Source organism: Aristolochia californica, unplaced genomic scaffold (assembly GCF_029961685.1).
Source record: "Aristolochia californica isolate CCGP_79_NKW_82.1479 unplaced genomic scaffold, dmAriCali1.0.hap1 SCAF_1, whole genome shotgun sequence".
NCBI lineage: Eukaryota > Viridiplantae > Streptophyta > Magnoliopsida > Piperales > Aristolochiaceae > Aristolochia > Aristolochia californica.
Window position 1 is genome coordinate 54,283,193 of NW_027181770.1, and position 24,791 is coordinate 54,307,983.

General features: G+C 37.3%; 1 protein-coding gene across 1 annotated transcript; it reads left to right on the forward strand.

The window, feature by feature from the left end:
- Window positions 1-907: 907 nt before the first annotated feature.
- Window positions 908-21,172, forward strand: LOC137948887 (origin of replication complex subunit 3). The gene is made up of 9 exons (XM_068795094.1): window positions 908-1,022; window positions 1,105-1,317; window positions 1,396-1,570; window positions 1,791-1,960; window positions 2,122-2,252; window positions 11,710-11,983; window positions 12,102-12,176; window positions 20,706-20,782; window positions 21,064-21,172. Exons 1-9 carry the CDS (start codon window positions 948-950, stop codon window positions 21,170-21,172), a joined length of 1,299 nt encoding a protein of 432 aa, XP_068651195.1. The 5' UTR covers window positions 908-947.
- The last annotated feature ends 3,619 nt before the right edge of the window (window positions 21,173-24,791 follow it).

Genomic DNA, 24,791 nt, shown 5'->3' on the forward strand with positions numbered 1-24,791 from the left:
TGACTTATTTAATTCTCAATCGATTTTAATGGTTTACTTGTTTTTCAATATAGCTCAAGGCTTCTTAATAGGCACATATTAAAATAAAATAAAATGCAAATAAAAGGACACCCACTCCTATGTAATATACCATAATAATTAGCAACTCAACTTAAACTTCAATTATTAATTTCAAAGTATAATCATAATGACATTTGGAAAGCTTTATGCATAGAGTTTGAATGCTTTAGAAATGTATAACTGAATTCAAAACACTTTTGATTTCAAAATAAGCACCGTAGTTTCAGCAATATTAAAGGCTAAGCACAGGGTTGGTTTCAAATTCAAGAGTAAAATTACTTTGTTTTCGTGAAAATACTTCTTTTACATAGCACTTAATTTAAAAATCTCAAGGCACAGATACACTTAAGAGCTTCAAATTCACCTAACAACTTCCTTGTTCAATGCAAGTCATGAAAATAGCTTATGTAGCCTCAATTAAGATGTAAAAAAACTAGGCACTTTGAGTCTGTTTTTCGAGACTCAAAAATGTAAGAGAAAAAATGGAAAGAGGTTTTCTGTTTTTCGAGAGAGAAAATGTAAGAGAAATATAGTTTTTCTTGTTTGGATACACATGAAAAATGAAAAAGAAAAAGAAATAGTGATAATTTAAAAATTTGATGATTAAATTTTTCTCTTAATTTTTTATTTCTTTTATTTTCTCCTCAAATTCCATCATTATTTTCTTTTCTCTCGATGTGCTAAGCAATAAAAATTAATTTTATCTATTTTTTTTTCTTTTCTTTTTGTCTGTTCCAAACTAGCCTAAGCAGATTACCGTCTAGAATTAAATACTAACCTACTTAACAAGGTACGTCAGGCTTTCGCGCCAAAACTCTCGTGCCAAAAACAAGCAACAGAGGCCTGCGGTCTATCCCAAACCCTCATTCTTCCATTTGGCAAGATTAATGTCACCCTCTACAACTTCTGATTCTTCGGTTTCGCCTGTCACAAAATCCAACAATGCAGAAAGCAATCTCCAGGTCTATTCGCTTCTCTTCTCGTACTTTTAGCTTTTAATTTATTGGTTTTGCTTTTCTTCTAAGTTTGTCATTTGTAGTGCAGCCATTCTTCATTCTCCAGAAGTCGTTGCCCCAATTGTCTGAGAAAAGACCTGCTGGTTCAGTTAAAACCAGAAGAAGGATAGACTTATCTCAAGCATCTCCGAAGGAGAAATCCAATGCTTTTCAAGCAGTAGAGGGAGATAGTTATGTCCACAAGCATGTGCCGGTTGAAGCGTTTGAAGATGCCTGGTCAAACATCGAAAATACTATCAAGGTTTAACATTTTTGTGTTATCTTATGGTTGCATGTGATATTCCACTATGCTGATTTATCACTTTGTTGCCAATTGAAGGGCCGCTTTAGGCAGATTAATGATGATCTCTTTGAAGAGATATGCTGTTGGATTGATCGATCGTTTAAGACCATAAAATCGTCTGGAGCTCATAAAATCTCGGAGGTGACTCGGCCATATTCTACTGTACTGGATACTAGTGATAAACAGATATTTACAGCGTTGATGCTCACCAGTAAGCTTCAATATCTTTATTTTCCTTTAAGAAAAGCTTTGCAATGAGGTTCCTGCTTTCTGCTGTACCATGGTTTAGTAAATCATTTTTGAAAATAAATTAAAAACGAAAGTAAGGATTATATATGATAGCGACATGAAGGCATGAATTCTTTGCTGAGCGCAAGATGTAGTTGGATAACTGTTAATCTGTTGCTAAGACTCTTTATCTCATTTATCAGAGAATGTGGAATTTGTTGACGATCTGCTAACTTTTGAAGAGCTTCGGGTGCATCTGAAGTCTCATAGTTTTCATGTGGCCAGCTTATCATCAGCAGACTTTTGTATGAAGGATGGAGTTGGCCGTTGCCTTAGAAGTTTATTATGGCAATTAGTGGCAGTTTCTGTGGAGGTGAGTCAGTATAGTTGTTCCTTTTCACAATCAAAAGAAAAAAAAATTGTTGTTACCTTTTCTAATTTGTTCTGTTTGTGTAATTTTGTTTTTCATATCATTTTTTCTTACATGAAATTATTACATTGGATTTAAATGGGTTTTCATATTGTTTGCTATAGGTTGCTGATATTGCTATATTAGCTGCATGGTATATCAAAGCAGAAAACTATGATAAACCAGTGGTTGTAATAATTGATGATATGGAACGCTGTAATGGTTCTGTCTTAGCAGACTTCATTGCTCTCTTAAGGTATTTATGCTTTCTTTTATTTAGCTTATTTTCAATTTTGTCCCATTTGTTTGCACATGTTTGACCATAAACCCGTATCTTCGATGCATTATTCTGGCTTATTGTGAAATGATTGTCTAACTAAAGAAGCTCTTGTTTCAAGAAAAAGTTAAGTAGATCAGCTTGAATAATTACAGTTCATCCTGGTGTCTGTTAAATGGCTTCAGGATATTCTCTTGATCTTTGAAGTTCTCATGGAACTTGAAATTGTGAAATTGGTGGTTATGCAGTTACAACATGCATAACTTGGCTTATTGTAGTTTGATTGGTGCCCTCCCCCTAGTTGCTTCTCTATCCAGGATATTGTTCTTTCTTTCTCTTTCTGTTGGTTCTCTGTGCTAACCATGTCTTGGAATGTATGGGGAGGATCTTGATTGTTTCCATTACTAATTTTTGATTGTTTTCCTAGATTATTTTGCCTGGCAAGAAATCAGCATTTTTCTATTTGTGCTCCGAATGTGAGCCAAATTTTGATTTGGCTTGATCCAAATCTTCATAGATCATTTAGAGATGGGGAAACTGAAAAGTGAAACAATTTCCTTCTGCAAATTAATGGCATGCTCGTGAAAGGATTGAGATCTGATTTTTCCATATGGAAGCCAGAATTCTCAGATCAGTTCACTACAGTAACTTTCTATAACTTGCTTTAGCCTCATTCTTCTTATACATACTCTCATATGACTGCAATAACCTGAACATTTATGGGACCAGGGTTATCTAGACTGTGGGTCATGAAAAATTCCTGATGTGGGATGAGTGAAATAAACAGGAAAAATTGTTTTTTAGGTCTGGGGAGCCCACATTGAAAAAATTCAGCATCATTTCAGGCTTTGTTAGCTGGAAACAGCCAAATTGTTTTCCTAAGGCAGGCCATGCTCTTTGGAAATAAGCCTTATGGTGTAGCATGGTGTTTTCAATTCAAGGACTAACATCGTTGACTCTTCTTATGGGTAACCTGTATTTCAACAGTAACGTAGAAAACTTCTGATGGGTTAAACTAGAAGGATGAAAAGTAGGATTTTTGCAGCTATGAAGAAAAAATTGCAAACAGAGAATAAAAACTAAAAGGATAAGTTTATTGAAGAGATCATAAACGAAAATTTCATTCGATAGGCAAAGATAGACTTTTGTTACATATGAAGTGCTTTTATAGGAATAGACATTCAACAAAACAGTAAACTCTATATTATTCCATTTTAGGAGATAAACTCTAATTAAGATTTACCAAATTTAGTTCTACATGCTGGACAGGAAATTTAAAAAAAAAACACTTTCTGCTGGTAGATTGGCTAACTTTATGATTCACAATGTCTACTTCTCTATTGAATAATGTATCTTTTCAGTGTATTTTGGTCATTGTGCTTATGATTGAATGTGTAATTTAGGTACCCCCCCCCCCCCCCCCGTCCTTGGTGTGCAAAGTCAATCCAACCTCCTTGGCAACATTGGGATATGTATTTTGATATTTGTAATTTAATTTCTTCCTTAAACTGTAACTAGAAGCATACCTCGTTTTGCCAATCATTTGGCTGACATCCAGGCTAATTTGGGTATTTTGCTCCAACACCTCGTTGTGGAGGAAGGCCCGCCTAGCTAGTTGTGTTTGTATTGTTTTTTTTTTTTATAGCTTATACTTCCGATTTCAAAAAAAAAAAGTTAGTTATGCTTTTGTTTTTCAGTAACAAGGAGGTATGAGGGACTGTATTCTAGTGAGATGGGTATTAATGTACTATTCCTGAATGTGACTTAAGGGAGTTAATAAAGAGGATTAGGGATCGTCTTTTGACCCCAAATCAAGTGCTGGTCTCTCTGCCAAGAACCAGAATTTACTTGTTCCTTCTTCTTGTCTCTTTCTATCTTTCTTTATTCTAAATCTTCTCTCTACCCTTCTATTTACCTAATCCAACATTGTATCAGAGTGATGTACGAGTTCATGGTGAGCATCTTATAAGTTTTCCTTTTTTTGAATTCTGCATTTGCAACTCCCAGTTACAAGATTCAACCTTTCTTGTTTAGAGAGGTCTTCAAAGACTTCAATTTTCTTTTTTAACTGCCTCAACCCCCAGGTTTGCAGGTGTGATGTGGGATTCTACCATTGTATGAAATAATTGTGCTTTGCATTGGGTTAGGAGGTGTGCTGGTTGGCCCTTCCTGTGTGTGTGACAGTTAATAAACTGTCGTGTTTTTGATCCTCTTGGGTGATTGCATTAAGAATTTTTAGAATTTTAGGAGAGAAAAATAATTCATTAATTGTGTATGAAATTGAGTACAATGGTCTTTTATTTATAATAGAAGATGTTGAAATACCAGTCTAGGGGTATTTTGGTCATTATCCATATTTCCATAGCATATTTTTCTCTTATAGTATGGCTATTAGATAGACAATATCTTATTTTATATCTGGTTCAATTTTCATTCAATTTAGACATGCATTTTAGGAGAGTAATTTTCAGTATTGAGGGACATTTTTATCCTTTTGTAAATTATCACTTAAACCCTGATTATAAAGGAGGATGTGCCTTTTTGGCACTCTCTCCAAGGCAGAAAGGCTGCTCTTCTTCCAGGCCTCTTTTTCTCCTTTTTTCTCTTCTATTTTCTCCCCAAATCTCATAATTTTAATGGTACCAGAGCTGTAACGCAATTCTTGGGTTGATTTCTTTTAATTTTGTGGATCTTCTCTCCATTTTCAGCAATCTCCTTGAAAGATTTTCCCAGATTTCTAGACTGATAGGGTAAAAATTCCAAAATTTCCCTTTTTTTGCTTGTCTTAGTCTCTTGGCTAATGATTACTGCTTCTATTTGATTTATTGTAGGGATTTAGAAGTGTTTGATGATCCTAATTTGAAGAAATTCCTCAAATCTGCTTGCATCATCAACCCTAATACTTGAGTCATCATTTATATAGCCTGCATCATCCTGATTTCTTGCAATTAAGTCATTCTTTCATCGATTTATGGTTTTAATTGCTGAAGTTGATCACTATTGCTTCGAAATTATGTAAATTGGGTGTTGAAATGCCCTAATTGAATTCGGTGTGGGGCCCACTAGACTGCACACACCTGAAAATTTTGAGAAAGTGTTTCTCTTTGGTTGATTGACGCTCTAGTGTACTGAACTTTGTAGTAATAACAATGGTGTGCTTACCTTCCGAACTCCTTTCCTCTCTTGTAGGAATAATTTTCTCTTCAGAATCAACCAAAAATAATGAACACATCAACAATAGATAGCAATCACAACTCGATGCCTATGCAGGCAATGTTGACCGTACTTCAACACTTAGGGGTTTCAATAAAAAAGTCCAATCTGAGTTCAATCATCCAAATTCAATCTCAATAATACAAATTAACACCATAAACAAGTAAAAATTCTTGAAAAATTGGCTGATGTCAGCCTTCTCGTGGGTGCACACTCTAGTTGGGAAATTCCCAAGACACAACCCTCTAGGGGCATAAGTTAAACATACAAGAATTGAAAAAGCCTAAACTGGACTTCCAATCGTTAATAAATCTTGAAATTCCCCTTACTTGGAATGTGGAAATGTAAAAAAAAGAGGAATAAAGTGCCTAAAGAAATCTGAATTTGGATCTTATTGTTCTAATACCATGTGAAAAGATGGAAAATAGGTGAAAAGAGGAAGAAAGAAGAAAGAGAGATGAGGGAAAGAGAGTGCATTGAATGACAGTTGATTGGGAAAAGAATTCGACCCCCTTCTCTTTTGTTTCTCACTTAAGTGATTTAATGTCTATTTGCAGAAATACCTCTCATGTCTCAAAGCTCTATATATCACTAATTACGCATCAAAATAGTGTGCAATATGGACCATAGACTCCTACCAATCACCCAATTTTTCTGTCACTTCTACAAACTCACACAAAATATATAAAATGATCAAAATACCCCTATTTGCCTGTAAAGAATCTGTGAGTAGCTCTCCAAATATTATAATCAGCTTCTCTCATGCGCGGAACCAATCGTCTTCCTTGTCGTGAGATCCTAAAAAATACACTGAGAAGGATAAAAAGTTAGAACAATTCATGGATTGGGTAAGTTGACTAACTTAACATAGAGTGAGGAAATTCAATGACAAATAGTATAGACTGAGGTGACATGAATTAAAGATGGAAATAATGTGCCCATTCCTTGAACTGATGAAATGGACGTATTAGCCAGATTAACATGTTTAATAATAGTAGACTCTTTTAAATAAAAAAACAAAGAGGACATACCTGACATTTAGGTAGTAGCTCTTGAGTCAAGACCGCAGGTGGAGTAAGGATGCACATAAAGGGGAGAAGTACTTGAACTAGCCATAGTGGTTGTAGGAGTGGAAGACTAAGCCATAGATGCTATAGATGAGGCGGTAGTCAACTGTACCATATGCTAAACTAGTTGTTGCATTTCATTAGATGCCACAGGTATAATATTCACTATAGGCCCAATAGATGCTTCTGTGCTTACATGAACAAAAGTGTTAGCCCATGTAGGTTTTTCAAAATTTGTCCAACTTGTTAAAAAAAATGGGTGGAGCACCACAATGAATACATTTTTTTTCAGGCTTATTTTCACCCCTTCCTCTGCCTCTAGCACTTCTACCTCGACCTCTAGATGATTCCAAGTTACCCAAAGTATCGAGCATAGATACAGTAACACCAGTCACATCTTTGTTTCTCTGGGATATAGTAGCAGACTTTTTGCTCAAGACTCTTCACAAGGCCGTGGCCAAAGTGTGTACTTCCTTTGAGGCTAATAGTGGTGCCCTAACAGCATCAAACTCTGGCCCTAAGCTATTCAGAAATTTTGCAATATGTAATTGTCCATGCTGTTTTCTAGATTGCCTTTCATCAATAGTAAAAGAATGAAAATATTTATCTCCTATGGTATACCCACGAGTTCATTGTAGTATTCTATAACAGATCTCTGAACTCTCTTGAGGCTTAACAATCTTGCATGTAATTCTTAAACTCATGACAAATTGCTCTTCTGAGCATAAATGGATTCTAAGGATACCCACATCTCCTTAGCAGTTCATAATCTGATTCCACATTTTGGAATCAATACTGTTGATCAGCTAGGTCATCACTCGACTATCTTCAACTTCCACTTATCATTCAGAGAGACAGGATGGTCTTCCCTAATGAACTTGACTTTCTCTTTGCCTTCAGGTATATTTGAACTAACTTTGACAAACTGAGATAGCTTTGACCATTCAGGCTCTTAGATTTAATCAAAATCGCATCTTTCCCCTTTGAATTTTCTGATTCCCTTGACTGGAGTGATAATCTCTCTAGAATCAGCAATTAGAGTAAAATAATACTCATTTCAGCCCTAATTTCATTTCCCACACTTGTGTGAATACTTCTAGGTGGGCCACTCTTTGAAAATTAAGGTTAGGAAAAAATTGCATTATGTGCCAACCATAAGAGTAGAATAATCTAAATCTATGCAATTAAAATAGCATTAGGGCTGACATCAGCCAATTAATGAATGATGCAAATAGAGAACCTAGTGTTGGGGTGCGCATAATGCAAAAAGGGTAAATCTTAACTCAATAAACCTCATGGGGCAGTAATCAGCCACAAAACTGGTTAATATGCAGTAGGAACCATCAACCCAAGGATTATGGTAGAAGAAGAACACAAAAGTTCAAACTTTTACTAACCAGTCAACCAAAGAATTGAAGAATCCCTTTCCTTGGTGGTTGTTGGCTTAAAGTAGGAGGGCTGATAAGGGATAGAAGCTTCCAACCAAGATCTATTATTCTGATACCATGAAAAGTATAAAATTGAAGAGTGTAGAGAGAGGAATTTAGAGGGAGAAGAAGGAGAGAGAGAGAGAAGAGAAGAGAGAGTTCTAGAATGACTTTCATTGGGGATTGTGCTCGACCCCCCATCTTCTTTATTAAGTGCATTTTTTTAGAATTGCTCCTATACACTTAAAAACTCTTAAACCCTTATATGTACCAATATATATACTCAAATTACATGAAATAAAACTAGAGACAGATTTAGTCATGTTGAGTAAGATAGTGTAAACTCTAGAAGTTATACTTAATATAAAAAAGATGAAAGTACCTTTCAATAGATTTTCTATCAACACATCTTGGTAAACATTTTCAAACTAAAGACTTAGGGTCCTAAATTATTTTTTGGGTAGTGAGGTTACTAGGAGTTAAACAGGAATCAAAGGAAATATGTGACAGATATGCTCTAGAAGTATGGATACTAGAGGCAAAGCCTGTAGAAACTCTTATGGAAGTTGGTCATTACCTTGATAAAGATGATAGTGCAGAGATTAGGGACAAGACTATGGGTCGGAGGCTGGTAGGTAAGCTTATTTATGTTACTGTCATATGTCTAGAGATATCACTTGCTGTCAGCATGGTTAGCTAGTTCATGGGATTTCCCCATACGGTTCATTTGGAGGCAGCCTATAGGATTTTATGATACTTAAAGGAGCACCAAGGAAAAGGGTTGTTTTATGCATTCCATGGTCACTTAAAGATTGAAGCATACTCGGGTGCAGATTATGCAAGGTCAAAATTGGATAGGAAATCTACTATTGGCTATTTTGTTTTTGTTGGTGAAAACTTGGTTAGCTAGAAAAGTAAAAAAGAAAATGTGGTAACTTGCTCAAGTGTGAAGCTGAATACCAAACAATGGCACATACAGTAAGCGAACTCATGTGGGTTAGATCAGTGTTACACTAGATGAGTTTTATTCCTACTGAGACTATGATTATGCAATGTGATAATCGAGCTGCAATCTTGTATTCCATGGACGTACAAAACATGTAGAGGTTGGCTGTCATTTCGTCCATGATGTCGTGATGAGTGGAGCAGTGACTGTACTGTACGTTAGGTCAGCTGATCAAACTGGTGATATTTTCACAAAAGCTTTGGGCGTGAAAGAGTGTAGTTTTCTGTAACAAGTTGGGGCTTCTTGATATATATGCTCTAGCTTGAGGGGAAGTGTTAAAATATGTGTAAGGGTATTTTGGTCATTTTTTATTATTGGTGTACACTTCTGGAGTTAACTATAGAGTATATGCCATGTTAGGAACCTATAGTTCAAGTTTGGTTAAATTTCGAGTTGTATTCATTTATGTAAGTTGAGGTTATAAGGGGCATTATTGTCATCTTATGTGTAATCACTTGAGTGAAATAAAATTGAAAGGAGGCACGATTTTCAGCATCCAATCAATGCAGTTTCAAGCACTCTTTGCCTGTTTTCTCTCTATTTTCCCTTTCTTTTTCTCTTTCTTCTTCAATTTTTCACTTTTTATTGATGTCTTTGAAACCTTTTTATCTTCTACTCATTTAAGCTTGGTATGTATCTTATTATTTGTAGTAGGTAATAAAGGATGGCTCTTTCTCCAATTTAATGTTAAGAATGTGTTCCTTTATGGTTATTTGGCTGAAGAAGTGTTTAGGGAGTAATCTTTAGGGTATGTTTTGCTCAGGGGAAGTTTGCAAAGGTTTATAGACCAAAACACTATGTATGGGCTGAAGAAGAGTTTAAAAGCATGGTTTGAGAAGTTTAGTAAGGTATCATGACCTCGATTTTTAGAGAATCCATTACGATCATTTAGTGTTTCATGAAGAGAAACTCTGGAGTAGTGATGCACATTGTATATGTTGATGATATTGTGAGCTTTGGCAGTGATTTGTAGGGGTATTGAGGAAGGCAAGAATCATTTTTAGACAAAGGATATTAGACAAGTAACATATTTTTTGGGCATTGAAGTTTCAAAGGCTAATTTTGGGTTGGATTTGTCACAAAGGGTATAGTTGACTTCTTAGAGGAGACTGTAATCTTGGGCGCTAAATCGATTGTTGTTCGTATGGGTAGTCATATTGATCTGCATGACAAGCAGAACCCGATATTACATAACAAGCAGAACCCGATATCACATGACAAGCACAACCCGATATTACATGACAAGCACAACCCAATATTACATGACAAGCACAATCCAATATTACATGACAAGACGCAATATAAAAGACTAGTTGGGAAGTTGTTATATGCTACTGTTACAAATGAGAGATATTTTGTGCCGTTAGTGTAGTTAGCCAAGTTATGGAATCTCCTTGAAAGGTTCACCTGGATCCTGTCTACACAATATTAAGGTATCTGAAGGGTTCAATGGAAAAGGGCTTGTGTATAGGTCGAATGGACATTTAGAGATCAAAGGTTCTTGTCCTTGAGGGATGGGTTCTCCTTGATGCTGTCTAGATTCTTGTGAACAACGAACTTATCGGGTTGACTAAAGGATGGGTTCTCCTATCAGGTTGTAGTGATTGGGGACTCTCTCCCTTACCCTTGAAGTTCGAGGCTCTACCTCACTCTCTTTTCTTGTAAGGTAATTTAAAAAAAATTAAATCTTCGTAAGTTAAAATAAGGGCTTTTCTCAGCATTCCAAAAAGAAAATGTTGATCATTGTGCATGTTTGACGTTGTCTTTGCCAGTGGAGTTTTCAGATGTTGGGCTCTCTTTCAAATTGCTCTTGTAGTTGTCACTGTTGTTTATTGGACCAGGGCAGGTCACTCTTGATCATGATGCTTGCCTGTAGCATTTATGAAATAAGGGCAATTGACCTTTCTTTGTAACATTCCTGATATTGTGCTGCTGTCAACCTAACAAAATGATTATATTCATATTTTAATTTTGAAGTTGGAGGGTATGTTTTTGTTGAGGATTTCTTCTCCCAACTGATTTGTTCCATTCATATTGGGAGATATTTCTCAAATGCCGACATAGGTCATTACTTGTTACTCTCAATTGTTTGTTGCTCATTTGGGCTTTTTGCATGGGTTTGTTTCATGCATTTTGTTATGGTCCTATGGGGCCCAACCGAGTCCGTGTGTGCTGGGTTGGACTAACCTATGTTATGGTCGTACATAGCAGCTACCATGTCATATGTTTGAACCCCATAGGGTAGCCTATGAAAAAGGCTACCTGGTACTAGAGTGAGAGCTGTTGCAAAGGTGAAAAAAGCTACCTGATTTGGAGTGAAAGCCGTCATTGAGTGGGCCATCAAGGACGCCAACACGTAAGCATAGTGGGATGTAATTATCCTAAGAGGCTCAACTTGGGGTATGGGCACTGGGTCTGGCCCAACTTAGTATGGGATAGGTTGAAGAGTTTAACTTTCTGCATTCCATTAGCCCGAGAGTTTTTGGCGCATTGGTTAGGTATCTAAAATATTCATTGGTGGAAACTTATGTTGGCCCTATCTTTACAAATATTTTTGTGCTAGCACTAAAAACTTATCTTCAATGTTTTTTGATGATTGGGTTCTTACGGTCTCTATTATTTCAACAAAGGTTGTTGCTCTCACACTTTTCTTTATAGTGTATTTTATCGGTGGTTCATATATATTGTCTTGGCCCTGAAAACTTATTTTTTATGTTTTATAGTCAGTGGGTTGTTAAGATTCCTATCATTTTATTGGTGGGAGTTGCAACAACGGTTGATGCTCCAGCAAAACTGCTTCCATCAAATACATTGCAACACTTGCAGCCTTGTAAATTCACTATGGGATCTCCTTTGGAGAAACTGGATGCCATAATTGAGGATGTTCTTGTAAAGCAGAATATTGGTTTCAATATTGGATACAGTGTAGCAGCATTTTTGAAGAATTATTTCCTAAAGCACGATGGAACAATAACTTCTTTCATTCGGGCTATAAAGGTTTGCGTTTCAGTTGTTTTGATGTCATACTTTTCTTCCAAAAGTACTTTTTCATTCATTGTGACTTTTGATATCTCACATTGATCAAATTATTAATCAATATTGATGAGTTCTACAGATCGCTCGTGTTAAACATTTCTTGCTGGAGCCTTTAAGCTTCTTAGGCAATGGTATGCTTGAAGAAGATGAGCAGGTAAACTATTGTGCCTAATGTTAATTAAAAGAAAAAACAGAGAATTGAGAAAGAGTATCCTCGTTTCATTCAGTCCTCTCTCTTCTAAATTTGTTAAATTTTCTGTTATATGTTTGCTTTACAGTTTATGGATTTATGAATATGCTGAATTTCTTGTATTAGAGAGAGAGGGCTATATTAGCTGTAGGAAAATAGAAAGAATAAGGGTATTGATGTAATTAGTTTATATTTCAGATTGTACTCTTTTCTTATTCCAACCCTGGGTGAGAGGCATACTTGTAATTATTAAGTTGAAAGGTATAATAAATAGAGGAGGAGAGGGGTTGAAGGCATAACTCAGCCTGACCTAACTTTTTGTCCTTCTCACTATGTTTTTCAGGATCTCATAACAAGGAGGACGATTATTTCCGAGTGCGAGAGAGGCTGATTATACTATACTTATTTTTTATTTTTGAAAACGAGTGTACTTTTATATTAGGAAAAGAGAATTACAGATCAAAGAAGCCATCCCTTTACACCAAGGGATTGGAGGGAGGCTCCTTGTTTGGCAAGTTTGTCTGCAAAGGAATTAGTTAGGGACATGAGCCCAAGAACATGAAATTACAGAAGTGATATCAGAAATTCCATAAAAAACATCCCAATGCTGCCAAGGGGGCTCAACAAAGGAAGCACACCAACTAATCACCACTTTTGAGTGACCTTCAATGGGGCCTTGGAGGAGGGCAAAAAACTCAGCTGAAACAGATATTCTCATCGTATCCACATAGATGATGAGGGGGGTACCATTCGAATTGTAGAAAACACCACCAAGTCCAGCCACATTCGGATTGCCCAGAGCATTGCCAAAAAAATTGAGCTTGAGGGTGCCCACTAGAGGAGGTTGCCATTCTTGCATAGAAGGTTGCTTGGAAGGGGTAGACATTCGGGCCATAGCCCGCCAATTGATGCAGAGAGGAGCCTCGGGCAGGCAAGCGAACTGACTTCCTTGAGTGAAGTAGAAAGAAACATGACCAAAGATGTGGATAATGATGTCTTCCACACTTTCAAACTTATAATTGAACGTTCTGTTATTTCTTTCCTTCCATAAACACCAAGGGATATGGGCCAGACATGCAAGGAGGAGAAGCTTCCACAATTTGGGTATCATGGTCTCCAGAAGCATTTGGCAGGTGGCAACAAGGTCCTTGGGGAGGCAGAGTTGCAAACTGATATAGTTGAGAAGATGACCATACCTGCCATGCAAAAGGATAATGAAGGAGAATGTGAGTGATGAAGGAGAATGTGAGTGACACATTCTTCTTCAATGCTGCAGAGGGGGCAAAGGTTGCACGGGGGAACAAAGATTATTAAAGTGAGAATCTTGTTCAGGCAGGCTCTTCAGAGTGATAATCTTATCTTTTTGGGTGCCGATAAGTGCCAAGCAATGGCTGCCTCATGCTCCTCGGGCCTCGTTCTCCTTCACAAGATTTTCTACAAGCATTGCATTCTGCAGTCTAACATTTATAGTGGTATCTATGGTTAGGTCATCCTTTTCCTGCAAAGTTGATTCAACTTTTTCCTGCATTTCCATCTTGTCTTTCCTTTCAGTGTGACTCCTATCAGTTGGGCAAGCATCATCGGATTCTTTTTACCATAAGTCAATCCAGAAGCAGTTGCTTGTTTGATACTGTTCATTCTGATGTTTAGGGGCCTTTTCCAGTGTTCAACATTTTTGGTTATAAGTAATTTCTTTCATGTATTGATGGTTTTAGTCGATGTAATTGAGTGTATATCTTACGTAAGAGATCTAAAGTGTTTGATATGTACCAAATTTTTTAATTAAACAAAAAATTAGTTTAATACCTCTATTTGTGTGCTTAGCATTGATAATGAGGAATTCATGAATCAGAAGTTTGACCTGTTTTTTCAGAATCATGGTGTTATACATCAGTCATCTTGTATCTTTACCTAACAACAAAATGCTATCGCAAAACTTAAGAATCGTCAGCTCTTGGAAGTCGCCCGTACCCATGCTCATACGTATGACCCGAATCATATTGGCTTGTTGCTGTTCTTACTACTTGCTTTCTCAATAACAGGATCCCTTCATTTGTTCTAGATGGTGAAATCTCTATACAGGTGTTAATGCTATCTACTACATTATTTTGGTTGTGTATATTTTACACATGTCTTTGGTATTTCCTGCGACAAATTGTCTCCTCGTGTAGTAATGTGTGTTTTCTTGGAATATTCACATACAGGGAAGGGATGCAAATGTTTCTGTCCTTCTACTAAGAAAACATTTGCGTCGATTGATGTGACATTTTTTTAGAAGACTCCATTTTTCCATTCATCCTCCATAGATGTGTTTGCATCTACTACAGGTCCAAAGATTGTTGTCCTTGCTTTAGTGTGAGAGTTTCCCAGTCCCTCATTTGATGCGGATATAGAGAAACCTTAACAGTTATATCACAAATGGCTTGTGGCACCACACAAGACAGTTCCCTCTCTCACATTGGACCATGAACCCTCTTTGTCTATTGATCTTGGCATTAGTGATCTACACTTTCCTATTGTTGTTTGGAAAGATGTTCGAAAAGGTACTCTTTATCCTTTCCCCAACTTTGTTTCCTTTGATTTATTGTCTGATCAGCACAAACAGTTTGTCTTGTCATTGTCCTCTTCCACTATGCCTTCTTATGTGGAGGATACTCTTTCTACTCCTCATTGGAAGCTTCTTATGGATGTTGAGATAGAAGCACTACTAGATAGAGGCACTTGACTGTTGTGGGACCTGCTCCTCAGTGCTATAGTTGTTAGGTGTAGATAGGTATATACGTTAACATATAAGGCCGATGCATCTATTGAGAGATACAAGGCTCGGTTGGTAGCCAAGGGCCACACACAAATATATGGAGTTGATATCTTTGAGTGCTTCTCTCCAGTTGCCTGACTATCTTCTGTCTGAATTTTGATAGCTGTAGCGGTAAACCAGGGATGGCTACTGTGTCAACTTGACATTAAAAATGGTGTTTTGTATTGTGATTTTGATGAGAAGGTCTATATGGAGCAATCTTCTAAGAATGTTACTCAAGGGGAGATTGGCTAGGTATATAGGCTTAAGAAAGCTATATATGGCCTCAAGCAAAGTCCTCGAGCATGGTTTGAGAAATTTAGTCAGGTCGTCATGTCTATTGGGTTTTCCAGAAGTCACTGTGATCATTCACTCTTTGTCATAAAGACATTGTCTCATATTGTGGTGTTGCTAGTATATGCAGATTACATTATTTTTTATCTCGTAATGATTTGATATGCATTGAGGAGGTAAAGTCACATCTGACCAAATAGTTTTAGACTAAAGACTTGGTTTCACTAAAGTATTTTCTAGGCATTGAAGTAACTACAACCAAGGCTGGCCTTGATTTGACACAAAGAAAATATATGATAGATATGTTGCAAGAGTATGTGTTGTTGGGTGATGAGACAACCGAGACTCCCATGGAGGTTGGGTATGATCTTCATGATGAATAGAGTGTGGACTCCATGATAAAATTGTATATCGTCGGTTAGTTGGCAAACTTATACATGTAACTGTTATTTGTCCTGACATATCCTTTGCCAACAATGTTTTTTTTTTTGCTAAAGATGTATTTATATTAACAAGAGAAAAATTACAAAGGAGGAGGGAGTAGATCCCTAACGACAAGAGATTGCAGGGTTGCTCCTTGCTTTGTAAACACATCTGTTGCTGAATTTGCAGATCTCGAAATGTAAGACCAAATACAAGAAAATTGGGAGGCAATTTCTAGAATCTCCTGAAAGATGTCCCAACGGCGCCACGAGGGAGGGGATGCACACTCACACCAATCGATGAGCACCTTCGAGTCCCCTTCAATGTGAAGGGGACCGCTGCACTTATCTCTAAAAACATGGAACCTGTTGAGGAGGCCATGTAGCTCAGCTGACGTAGAATCGGAGATGCCTAAAAGACCGACATACGAGAAATGCTGATTACTGGAAGGATTCAAAATAACACCTCCGAAGCCAGAAATCCTAGGATTACCAAAAGAAGAGCCGTCAAAGTTCAACTTAAAGTTACCGGGTTTAGGAGGGGTCCATTCTTGCATGACTTGGACCTTTGTCCCAATATGCATCATTGCCAAATTTCTCTGGTTTTCACGGATAGAGGTACCCACAAATGAGGAGGACTTCTTAGTCAGAAACCAAGAGGAGATATGGTCACCCACTCGGTCCACGACTCTTATCGTTGATTCACTTTTTGCATCGAAACGCCTTCGGTTGCATTTATTCCAAAGCCCCCACGGGATGAAACTAGCACAAACGGAGATCATCACTTTTTCGAGACCAGGAAGGAGAGTAGCTATGAGCGACTTGCTGAAAGACATCAGATCAACTGTCATGTAGAATTGTAACCCCAACATACAAAGAATGGAAGTCCACACATTCCATGAGAAAGTGCATTGTAGCAAAATGTGACTTGTGGTTTCAGCCACAATGTTGCAAAAAGGGCACAAGGGGTCGATAGAGGGGTGACCTCTTCTTCTAAGCACGTCTGCCGTGAGAATCTTACTTTGACAAGCATTCCACATGAAGAATTTGATCTTTGGAGGGGCACAAAGACGTCATACAAAGTAGACCTCATGCTCCCTTTGAGTTGAAACCCAGCCATTAATGTGTCCGTATGCAGATGATACATAGAAAGTACCTCTTTTGTTCGGCCACCAGATGAGCTTGTCCGCCTCTGAAGGTCTAATTCTGATCGAATTTAAAGAATCCATCAAGCGGCTGGCTTCCAAAGCCTCTGTGTTGGAAAGACCCCTTCTGGGATGTTGGCTCAGACCACCCCCCTCAAAAGCATCAGCTATTGATATCTCTCTTTGTGCAGAGAGGAGAAAAAAATTTCTGAAAAAGTTCTGTAGCGGTTCTTGCCCCATCCACAGATCATCCCAAAACTTGAGGAATCTGCCGTTTCCAACAAAGAATCTACTGGCTGAGGAGAATTTTGGAAGTAAGTATAGTGCTCTCCAAATTGAAGATAGGCATCTCTGATTACCACCTGAAATCCACCATGGAGAATCACAACCAAGTTTTACAAGTATCATTTCCTTCCAAAGATTGGAAGAAAGTGTATTGAACTTCCATAACCATTTTAGGAGCAGTGTTTGGTTCATTTCCTTAGATTTCCGAATCCCTAGGCCTCCCATATTCTTTGGCAACAATGTTGTTAGTCAATTCACGGGTTGTCATTGCAAGGTTCATTTGAAGGCTGCCCAGAAAAGCTTAAGATATTTGAAATGGTCACCTGGAAAGGGCTATTCTTTAAGCCTCGTGATTCCATGAAGATAGAAGCATTTTCAGATGCGGTCTATGCAGGATCTAAGCTTGACAGGAAGTCTACCACAAATTATCGTGTATTTCTAAGACGTAATTTAAATTGGAAGAAAAAGAAACAAAATGTTGTAGCTTAGTTCAATACTTAAACTGAGTATAGAACTATGACTCATAAGGTCAGTGAAATCTGTGGTAAGTGAATTGAATCTACGGAGGGATGAGCCTATGGTTATGTACTATGACAATCAGACAACCATATTTATTACAGGGAATGTCTCATGAATGAACTAAATATATTGAGGTAGATTGCCACTTTATTCGAGATGCAGTGATAAAGAAGAAAGTTATCACCCCCTACATGCAATTTGGTGGTCAGATTAGAAATGTGTTTACTAAAGCATTGGAGAAACGAAGTTTGGGATATCCTGTAACAAGTTGGCCTTATGGATATATATGCTCTAGCTTGAGAGAGAGTGTTAGAAAATCTATTGAAGGTAGTTTCGTCTTTTTCCATTAGCTGTAATGTCTAGAGTTTACACTATCTTATTCTGCATGATTAGATTTGTGTCTAATTTTATTTTCATGCAATTTGAGTATGTATATTGGGAGATGTAAAGGTTTAAATGTTTTTAAGTGTATAGGGCCATTTATGTAATTTGGCTTAAATCCACTTAATAAAGATGGGGTTCGAGCGTGACCTCCAATGAGAGTCATTCTCTCTTCTCTCTTCTCTCATCTCTCTGTCCTTTTCTCCCTCTTAATTTCTCTCTTTGCACTCTTCAGTTTTATACTGTTTCAATATGGTCAGCAGCATTTTCTTCTATACTTTGGGCTCTTTGGAAAGAGCGAAATTGTCAGACTTTTGGAGGCGCTTCCCAGTCTATAAGTGGTGTTATTGAGTGTATAATTCACTATATTTAGTTTTTGGGTAAGTAAATCTTTTGCATATCATTTCAAAAAAAAAAAAAAAAAAAATCTTTTGCTTTCTGTCACCTCTATAACACAGTCTTGAACGTGGTTGTCTCCTAATCAAGGCATTCTTTAGTTGTGGAATGGTCTCCTTCTTAGGAGGGTTGGATTGAAATTTATTTTGATGGAAGTTCTAAAGGTAATCCATGCCCCCGCATGGGGAGGTCTCGCTAGAGATCATTCAGGTATAGTCCTTTGTGTTTTCTCTGTTCCCTTAAGTGTCTAGGACTCTTCAAAGACAGAATCCTGAGCACTTCTCTATAGTTAAGGCTCAATAGGCAATTCTTCGCAACTTCCTTTGTTATTGAAGGAGATGTCTGTTATTAGTTGGCTCATGGATAAGGCACACCACCATTGTGGTTACTTCATGTCTTTGATGAGATTCGTTCTATTTGTTTGGGTTTGATGTTTGTTGGAATTCATGTTGTATGAAGTGCTATTTGTATTGCAAAATTCTCTAGCTCGATTGGATGTTGATTTTACATGATATTATTGTGGGTGAATCATTCCCTTTGGATACAAGATGAGTTTTTCTTTTGGGCAGTTTCATAACCTACTTTTGTACCTAAGTAATTTCTCTCTTTAATGAAATTTCTCACTTTCGTAAAAAAATATCTTCCATTAATGCTGTAAAGGAAGTGGCTGGTGGCTTCTTTTCATTGAGGCTTCTGACGATGTTAAAATCTCCAATGAGACCCCATGGGATAGACTGTGTATTCCTAGTATTCTCATGTTCAATCTAGGCCTAGTGGTGGAGTCATAAAGCTGCAGAAAGGCCAGGTTGAGTTGTTCTTCAAATCTTGAAATTTCAGTGCGAGGGAGTAACTTCCTTTGGGGATTTAGTGAATATTGAGTAGGGAGGTTTTCCAAATTGCAAGGATTCCTCCAGGGGAGCTGGAGGCGTGGCCTCCTAGGCTTACTATTGACCAGACAAAATGTCTTTCAGGGAGAATCAAGGTGGTTTGGTCTCTTGGAGAATAATTAGATGGGGGTGATCTGCTTGGAGCATTTCTTGAACAAAAGCACACTTGCTGGAGGCTCCTAGGCCTCTAATGTTCTGTGAATGGGTTATCATAAGGACTGGAGGAGGGGGGGTTTGGTTGGAGGGTTGGAGAATTGTATGAAAGGCCGGTTCTTACAGCTTATCTACATCTATACCCATCATTGCAACAAAATCTTGGATTGTTGACCGGATCATGAGTTGAGTGTCCTGTATGCTTGATTGATTCTCTACTGGGCATTGATTTGAGAAATGGCCCGGTTTTAAGGACTCTGTATTTTGTGAATTGGTGATCTGGATGTCGTCTGGTCAACCCCACTCTCTCTTTAGACCCTTCAGAAAATTTCTTGTAGGACCAGATATGGTTGTTGAGAAGGTTTACGCTGAAGTCATTTCCTGAAGTATGTCCTTGATATAGGAGGGCAAAAGACCTTAGATCATATTCTCCTATCCTTTCTAGCTCCATTTTGAGCTGCATTCAGGAAATTGATTGATTTTGACTTTTGCTTCTATTTGCTTGGCTCTTCATTTGTGGGTGGTTAAGGATTGCTTGTTGCAGACGAGGAGTTTGGGTGACTACTTGTGGGAGGGGACATGGATGAAGAGGAGTTGCCATTTGATTGGGTCGCTTGGTTGTGGAGTAGGGGAAGGGAGAGGACACTGGTTTATAAAGTGTGGGGTCAGATAGTGGGGAGTTTTTTGGGTGGTTGGATTAAAGGCTTTTTACGTGCTTCTATTATATGTTAGTTTATGGTTTATATACTTAAGAATATGCTGAATTACATGTATTAGAGAGAGGGGCATGTTAGTCTTTTTGTATATATTTGACTTTACTGAAATATATGAAAGGGGCAAGGGGTTGAACTTGACCCCTAAAAATCGTGACAGCTTCTCTGGTTCTCCCTTTCTTCTCTCTCTCATTTCTCTTTGATATCTCCCTTTAATCTTAAGATTCATGTGACTTCATATTGTATGAGATTTTTCTTTTTCTTCATTCTCTGTCTGACCCTTGAAACCAAGAATACATGTCTGAAGGGACAAAAGAGGATTATGAGTGTCGCCTTATTGTATCTTCTTTGCTGTTTTTAACTGCTTGAATCTTTGAGTTTTGCTGTTCATTCTAGGAACAGTGATGGAAATTTAGGTCCTTCAAGGGTACAAATTCTCTGATGCGTTGTATTTGGCATTCTTTCAATATTTCTTTAACTATGTTTTGACTTCTGGAACAGGATTTTTGGAAAGAAAAATGTGAAACATTGCCTGATGAGCTGCTCAAACATGCTTTTGCTCTTCCATCGAGTCAGAGGTATTATGCAGGATTAGCATGGATTTTAATTAGTTAACATAAGTAAGCTTAGTGACAAGATAATATAGATGTCTAAAAATGTGAAAAAGTAACTCAAGAAATCTCATGTTTGAACTGCTTTTGGATAGAAGCAACACATACAATTTGTTTTTGTTTCTTCTCTGATTTTTTGTGATGCTGATTTTATCCTTGTAATGCTAAGCAATTTTCTTCTACTATTTTTTATTGTTTTCTCTCATCATTTAAAAAATAAAAAAGAAAAAAATTGTATTTGTTCCCAGGGAAGAAGATGTGGGAAAAACCAGAGATGATTTGGCGCTTGGGCTGTCAAAGTTGAAGAGGACTCGGGAAAAATGGGGTTCTGTGGTTATGGTAAGTCATCATATTTGATTGCATATTACGTTTGTCATAGTTCTTTATGGTAAAGCTTTGTTTGAACAGTATTGCATCTTCATACTTGTTCTAGCAACATCACTTTCTTCAATATGGCTCAGATTTTTCTTTTAGCTTGCTCCTTTTTTGTTCTAATGCTGTAGCCTGTACAATTTGTGATTGTTAATGTTAAATTTCAGAGGATGAACATGCTAGAGAGAGTGGAGAACGAGAGAGAAAAAAGAGAGAGAAGAAGACCATGTTGGAAAGAGAGAAAAGAGGGGAGGGAGAACTGTGTTCCTCCTCTCAATACAACATTTTATTGTTATAATTAAGAGTTTCTAATTACAAGCTAACTTTACTTGTCAGCCACCTAATTACACCTAAATATAACATGTAAGAAATAAAATTAAAATAGGAACTAAAACGAGAGAATTTAAACAAGATCATTCCATCTTCATGCGCTTCAAATAGGCGACCACTTTTTTTTTTTTTTCTTTGGGTTGCTTTCACTTATGAGACTTTTTTTTTTGTTTTTTTTTAAATGATGATAATTTTATTTCAAAGAAAGGGAAGATACATCAAGGGAGACTTCCCCTAACAACAAGAGATTGAAGGGATAAAAGGGGGGGGGGGGGGGGGGGGGGCTGGTTAGCACACAAATCAGCAACCGAATTGGCTGATCTAAGTACATGAGACCAAGTACAAGAAATGGTGGATACAATGTCCAAAATATAAAAAAAATTGTCCATCCGGTGACGACCTTGGAGTCTCTCTCCACGATAAGGGGACCATTGAAGCAGTCTTGAAAAATACGCAAGCTGTGAAGGAGACCAGAGAACTCAGTAGTGGTCGAGTCAGCAATTTTGAGAGGGCCAAAGTAAGAGAGTATGGTAGTGCTGTTGGATAAAAAATCACCCTGCTAAAACTAGCTAAACGCAGGTTCCCAAAGGTGATACCATCAAAATTCAGCTTATAATGACCGGTGGCAGGAGGCTCCCAAACAGCAAATTGGTGGGGGGCAGAGGGGATGGACATCTGAGCAATAATCTTCCAGTTTGTGTGGACCGGGGAACAAGAGAGGCAAGCGAATTCTTGTCGAGTACGGATCCATGTATAAGCCCTTTGGTAGTGTAGGAGACCTCAACACCAGAGCGGAAAGTATAGTCAAACCGTTTGAAGTTCCTCTCCTTCTAAAGGCACCAAGGGACGAAAGCAATGCAGGGAGCCAACAGAAGGTTGCCCAGACTGGGAAGGCGGGTCCCAAAAGAGAAACAACACATGGTGCTCAGGTCAAGTGGGATGCAGAAGTTGAGACACATACTATCAATCATGTATGTCTAGCTGACCTTCCAAGCAAAGCCACAGTGGAGTAGAAGGTGACTCACTGTTTCAGCCTCTGTCCTATAGAAAGGCCAAAGAGGATCGAGAGTGGTGTTACCGTGCCTAATAAGGTTGTTTGCAGTGAGGATGTTGTTACGGCAGGCACTCTAGAGAAAAAAATTCACCTTGAGTGGGGCCAAGAGGCGCCAAACAAAAGCTACTAGGTGGGGGGCTGGTGGCTGAGTCCATCCCATAAAATGGCGGTGGGCCGAGGATAGGGGTGGCATCGAGCCGAGCCGAGCCCGAACCTGCCTATGTTCAAGCCGAGCCTCGTCTCGAGCCTAAAATTGTTATTGAGCTCGAGCCCAAAAATTTTAATCGAGCTCGAGCCGAGCTTCAAGCCGAACTCGAGCCTCAATATACATTTAAATTTTTTTAAAAAATATATATCAAATAAATTGTATATAAAATTATACATATATTTTACATAAAATTGGGCATGACCTCTACATAAAATTAAGCATAACCTATATATATAATACATGTATAAGATTGGGCATAACTTTTTCTTAAAATTGAGCATAATCTATGTACATAATACCTGTATAAAATTGGGCATAATCAATATACATAATACCTGCATAAACACTCCATAAACACTCCATAAGCACTCCATCAAATTATCTATACATTCCATAAACACCCCATGAAATTGTTTATACACTCCATAAAATAGTCTAAACACTTTATACACTGCATAACATTATAAATAAGTTCCATACATTAATCAAACACAACAAAATTAAATGAAATATCACTATCAATTTACAATCACCCAAATAAAAACTATAAATCCATTATAAAATTACAAACTATAGTTGTTTCTCTTAATGCTAGAAAATAATATGAGTCCTTGCATGAGCAAAATCTCCACCTATGACAAAAACAAAAAAATAAAATTAGTTATTGTCAGATAAAAAAAATACTCTTCCACTACTAGTTACTTAATGTCGTTAAAAATATTAAAATTACCATGATGAGAGAAACATGAAAAATCATGTAGCTGGTAGCATTATCTCTACACTCTTCTTCTCAGGCTGTAATCATAAAACAAAATTTTAATAAATAATACTAAAAAATAAACTAAAAAATATCATAATAAATAATTAAGCAAAGAAATTCACCTTTTGATTTTTCTTTACATTGTGAAGAACCCGAACCTAATCACTGCCACAAATCAAAGTTTGAACTGTATTTGGTGCCAAGGAAGAACGATATGAGTCTATTACTCTACCACCAACACTAAATGTAGACACTGAAACTACTGTGGATATGGGAATTACAAGGATGTCTGCTGCCATCTTATATAATACCTGAAATTTCATATGATTCACTTTCCACCATTCTAAAACATCAAAATCATATTGTGAAGTTTCCTCACAACTATATACACCTTCTTCAAGATAAATTTCCAATTCTGACCTTGGTGAATTAACTATATCCTTTTGTTTCATATAACTCATTAACTTTGACCAACCTGAACTTGATGAAGGCCTACGACTTGTGGAAACACCCATAGAGCTAGTACTTGAAACAATCTCTTCATTTCTAGTATCCACATTATAAAAGGATCCATATTCCTCGTAGATCTCATATAAGGTGCGTCGAACTAAATTTATATTCATTGTAGCTTCCTCCTTAGAATATATCACTGGAAAACACATTTCGATCAACTTTAATTTGACCCTTGGATCCAAAACTGAAGCAACAACCATCAATAAATTGCATTCACCCCAGTACTTCTCAAATTTCTCTTTCATTCTACTAACCATTGTCCTAATGAAAACATTTTCATTTGTAGAATGAAAATCCAAAACTTTTTTTACCCTATATACGTCACTAAGGTACAAATTAGAAGTAGGGTAGTCACTCCCAGAAATTATATTAGTAACTGCATTAAAAACTTCTAAGATCTCACACACCATGTCAACCTTTTCCCATTCATCAAAACTTGGCAAACAATCATAAGTTGGTTCTCTAACTTTAAATCTAGAAATTGCATCTTTGCATTTTAATGCAAAAGACAACATGTCATAAGTGGAGTTCCAACGAGTTGGACAATCAATAACCAACCTCTTTTCACCAAGTTCTAATTGTTGTACAATTTCAGAAAAAAGTGCGAAGTCTAGCCTCAGACAGATTTATGAATTTGACACTTTCACGCACATTATCAATGATATCCTTAATCTGAACAAGACCATCTTGGACTAATAAGTTCAAAATATGAGCACAACAACGCACATGAAACAACTTT

Bases quoted from the DNA above. Each gene is read 5' to 3' on its own strand.
- LOC137948887 (XM_068795094.1), top strand. From the start codon at position 948: ATGTCACCCTCTACAACTTCTGATTCTTCGGTTTCGCCTGTCACAAAA. The intron at 1,571-1,790 runs GTAAGCTTCAAT...CTCATTTATCAG, and splicing joins TACAGCGTTGATGCTCACCA to AGAATGTGGAATTTGTTGAC. The intron at 1,961-2,121 runs GTGAGTCAGTAT...TGTTTGCTATAG, and splicing joins TAGTGGCAGTTTCTGTGGAG to GTTGCTGATATTGCTATATT.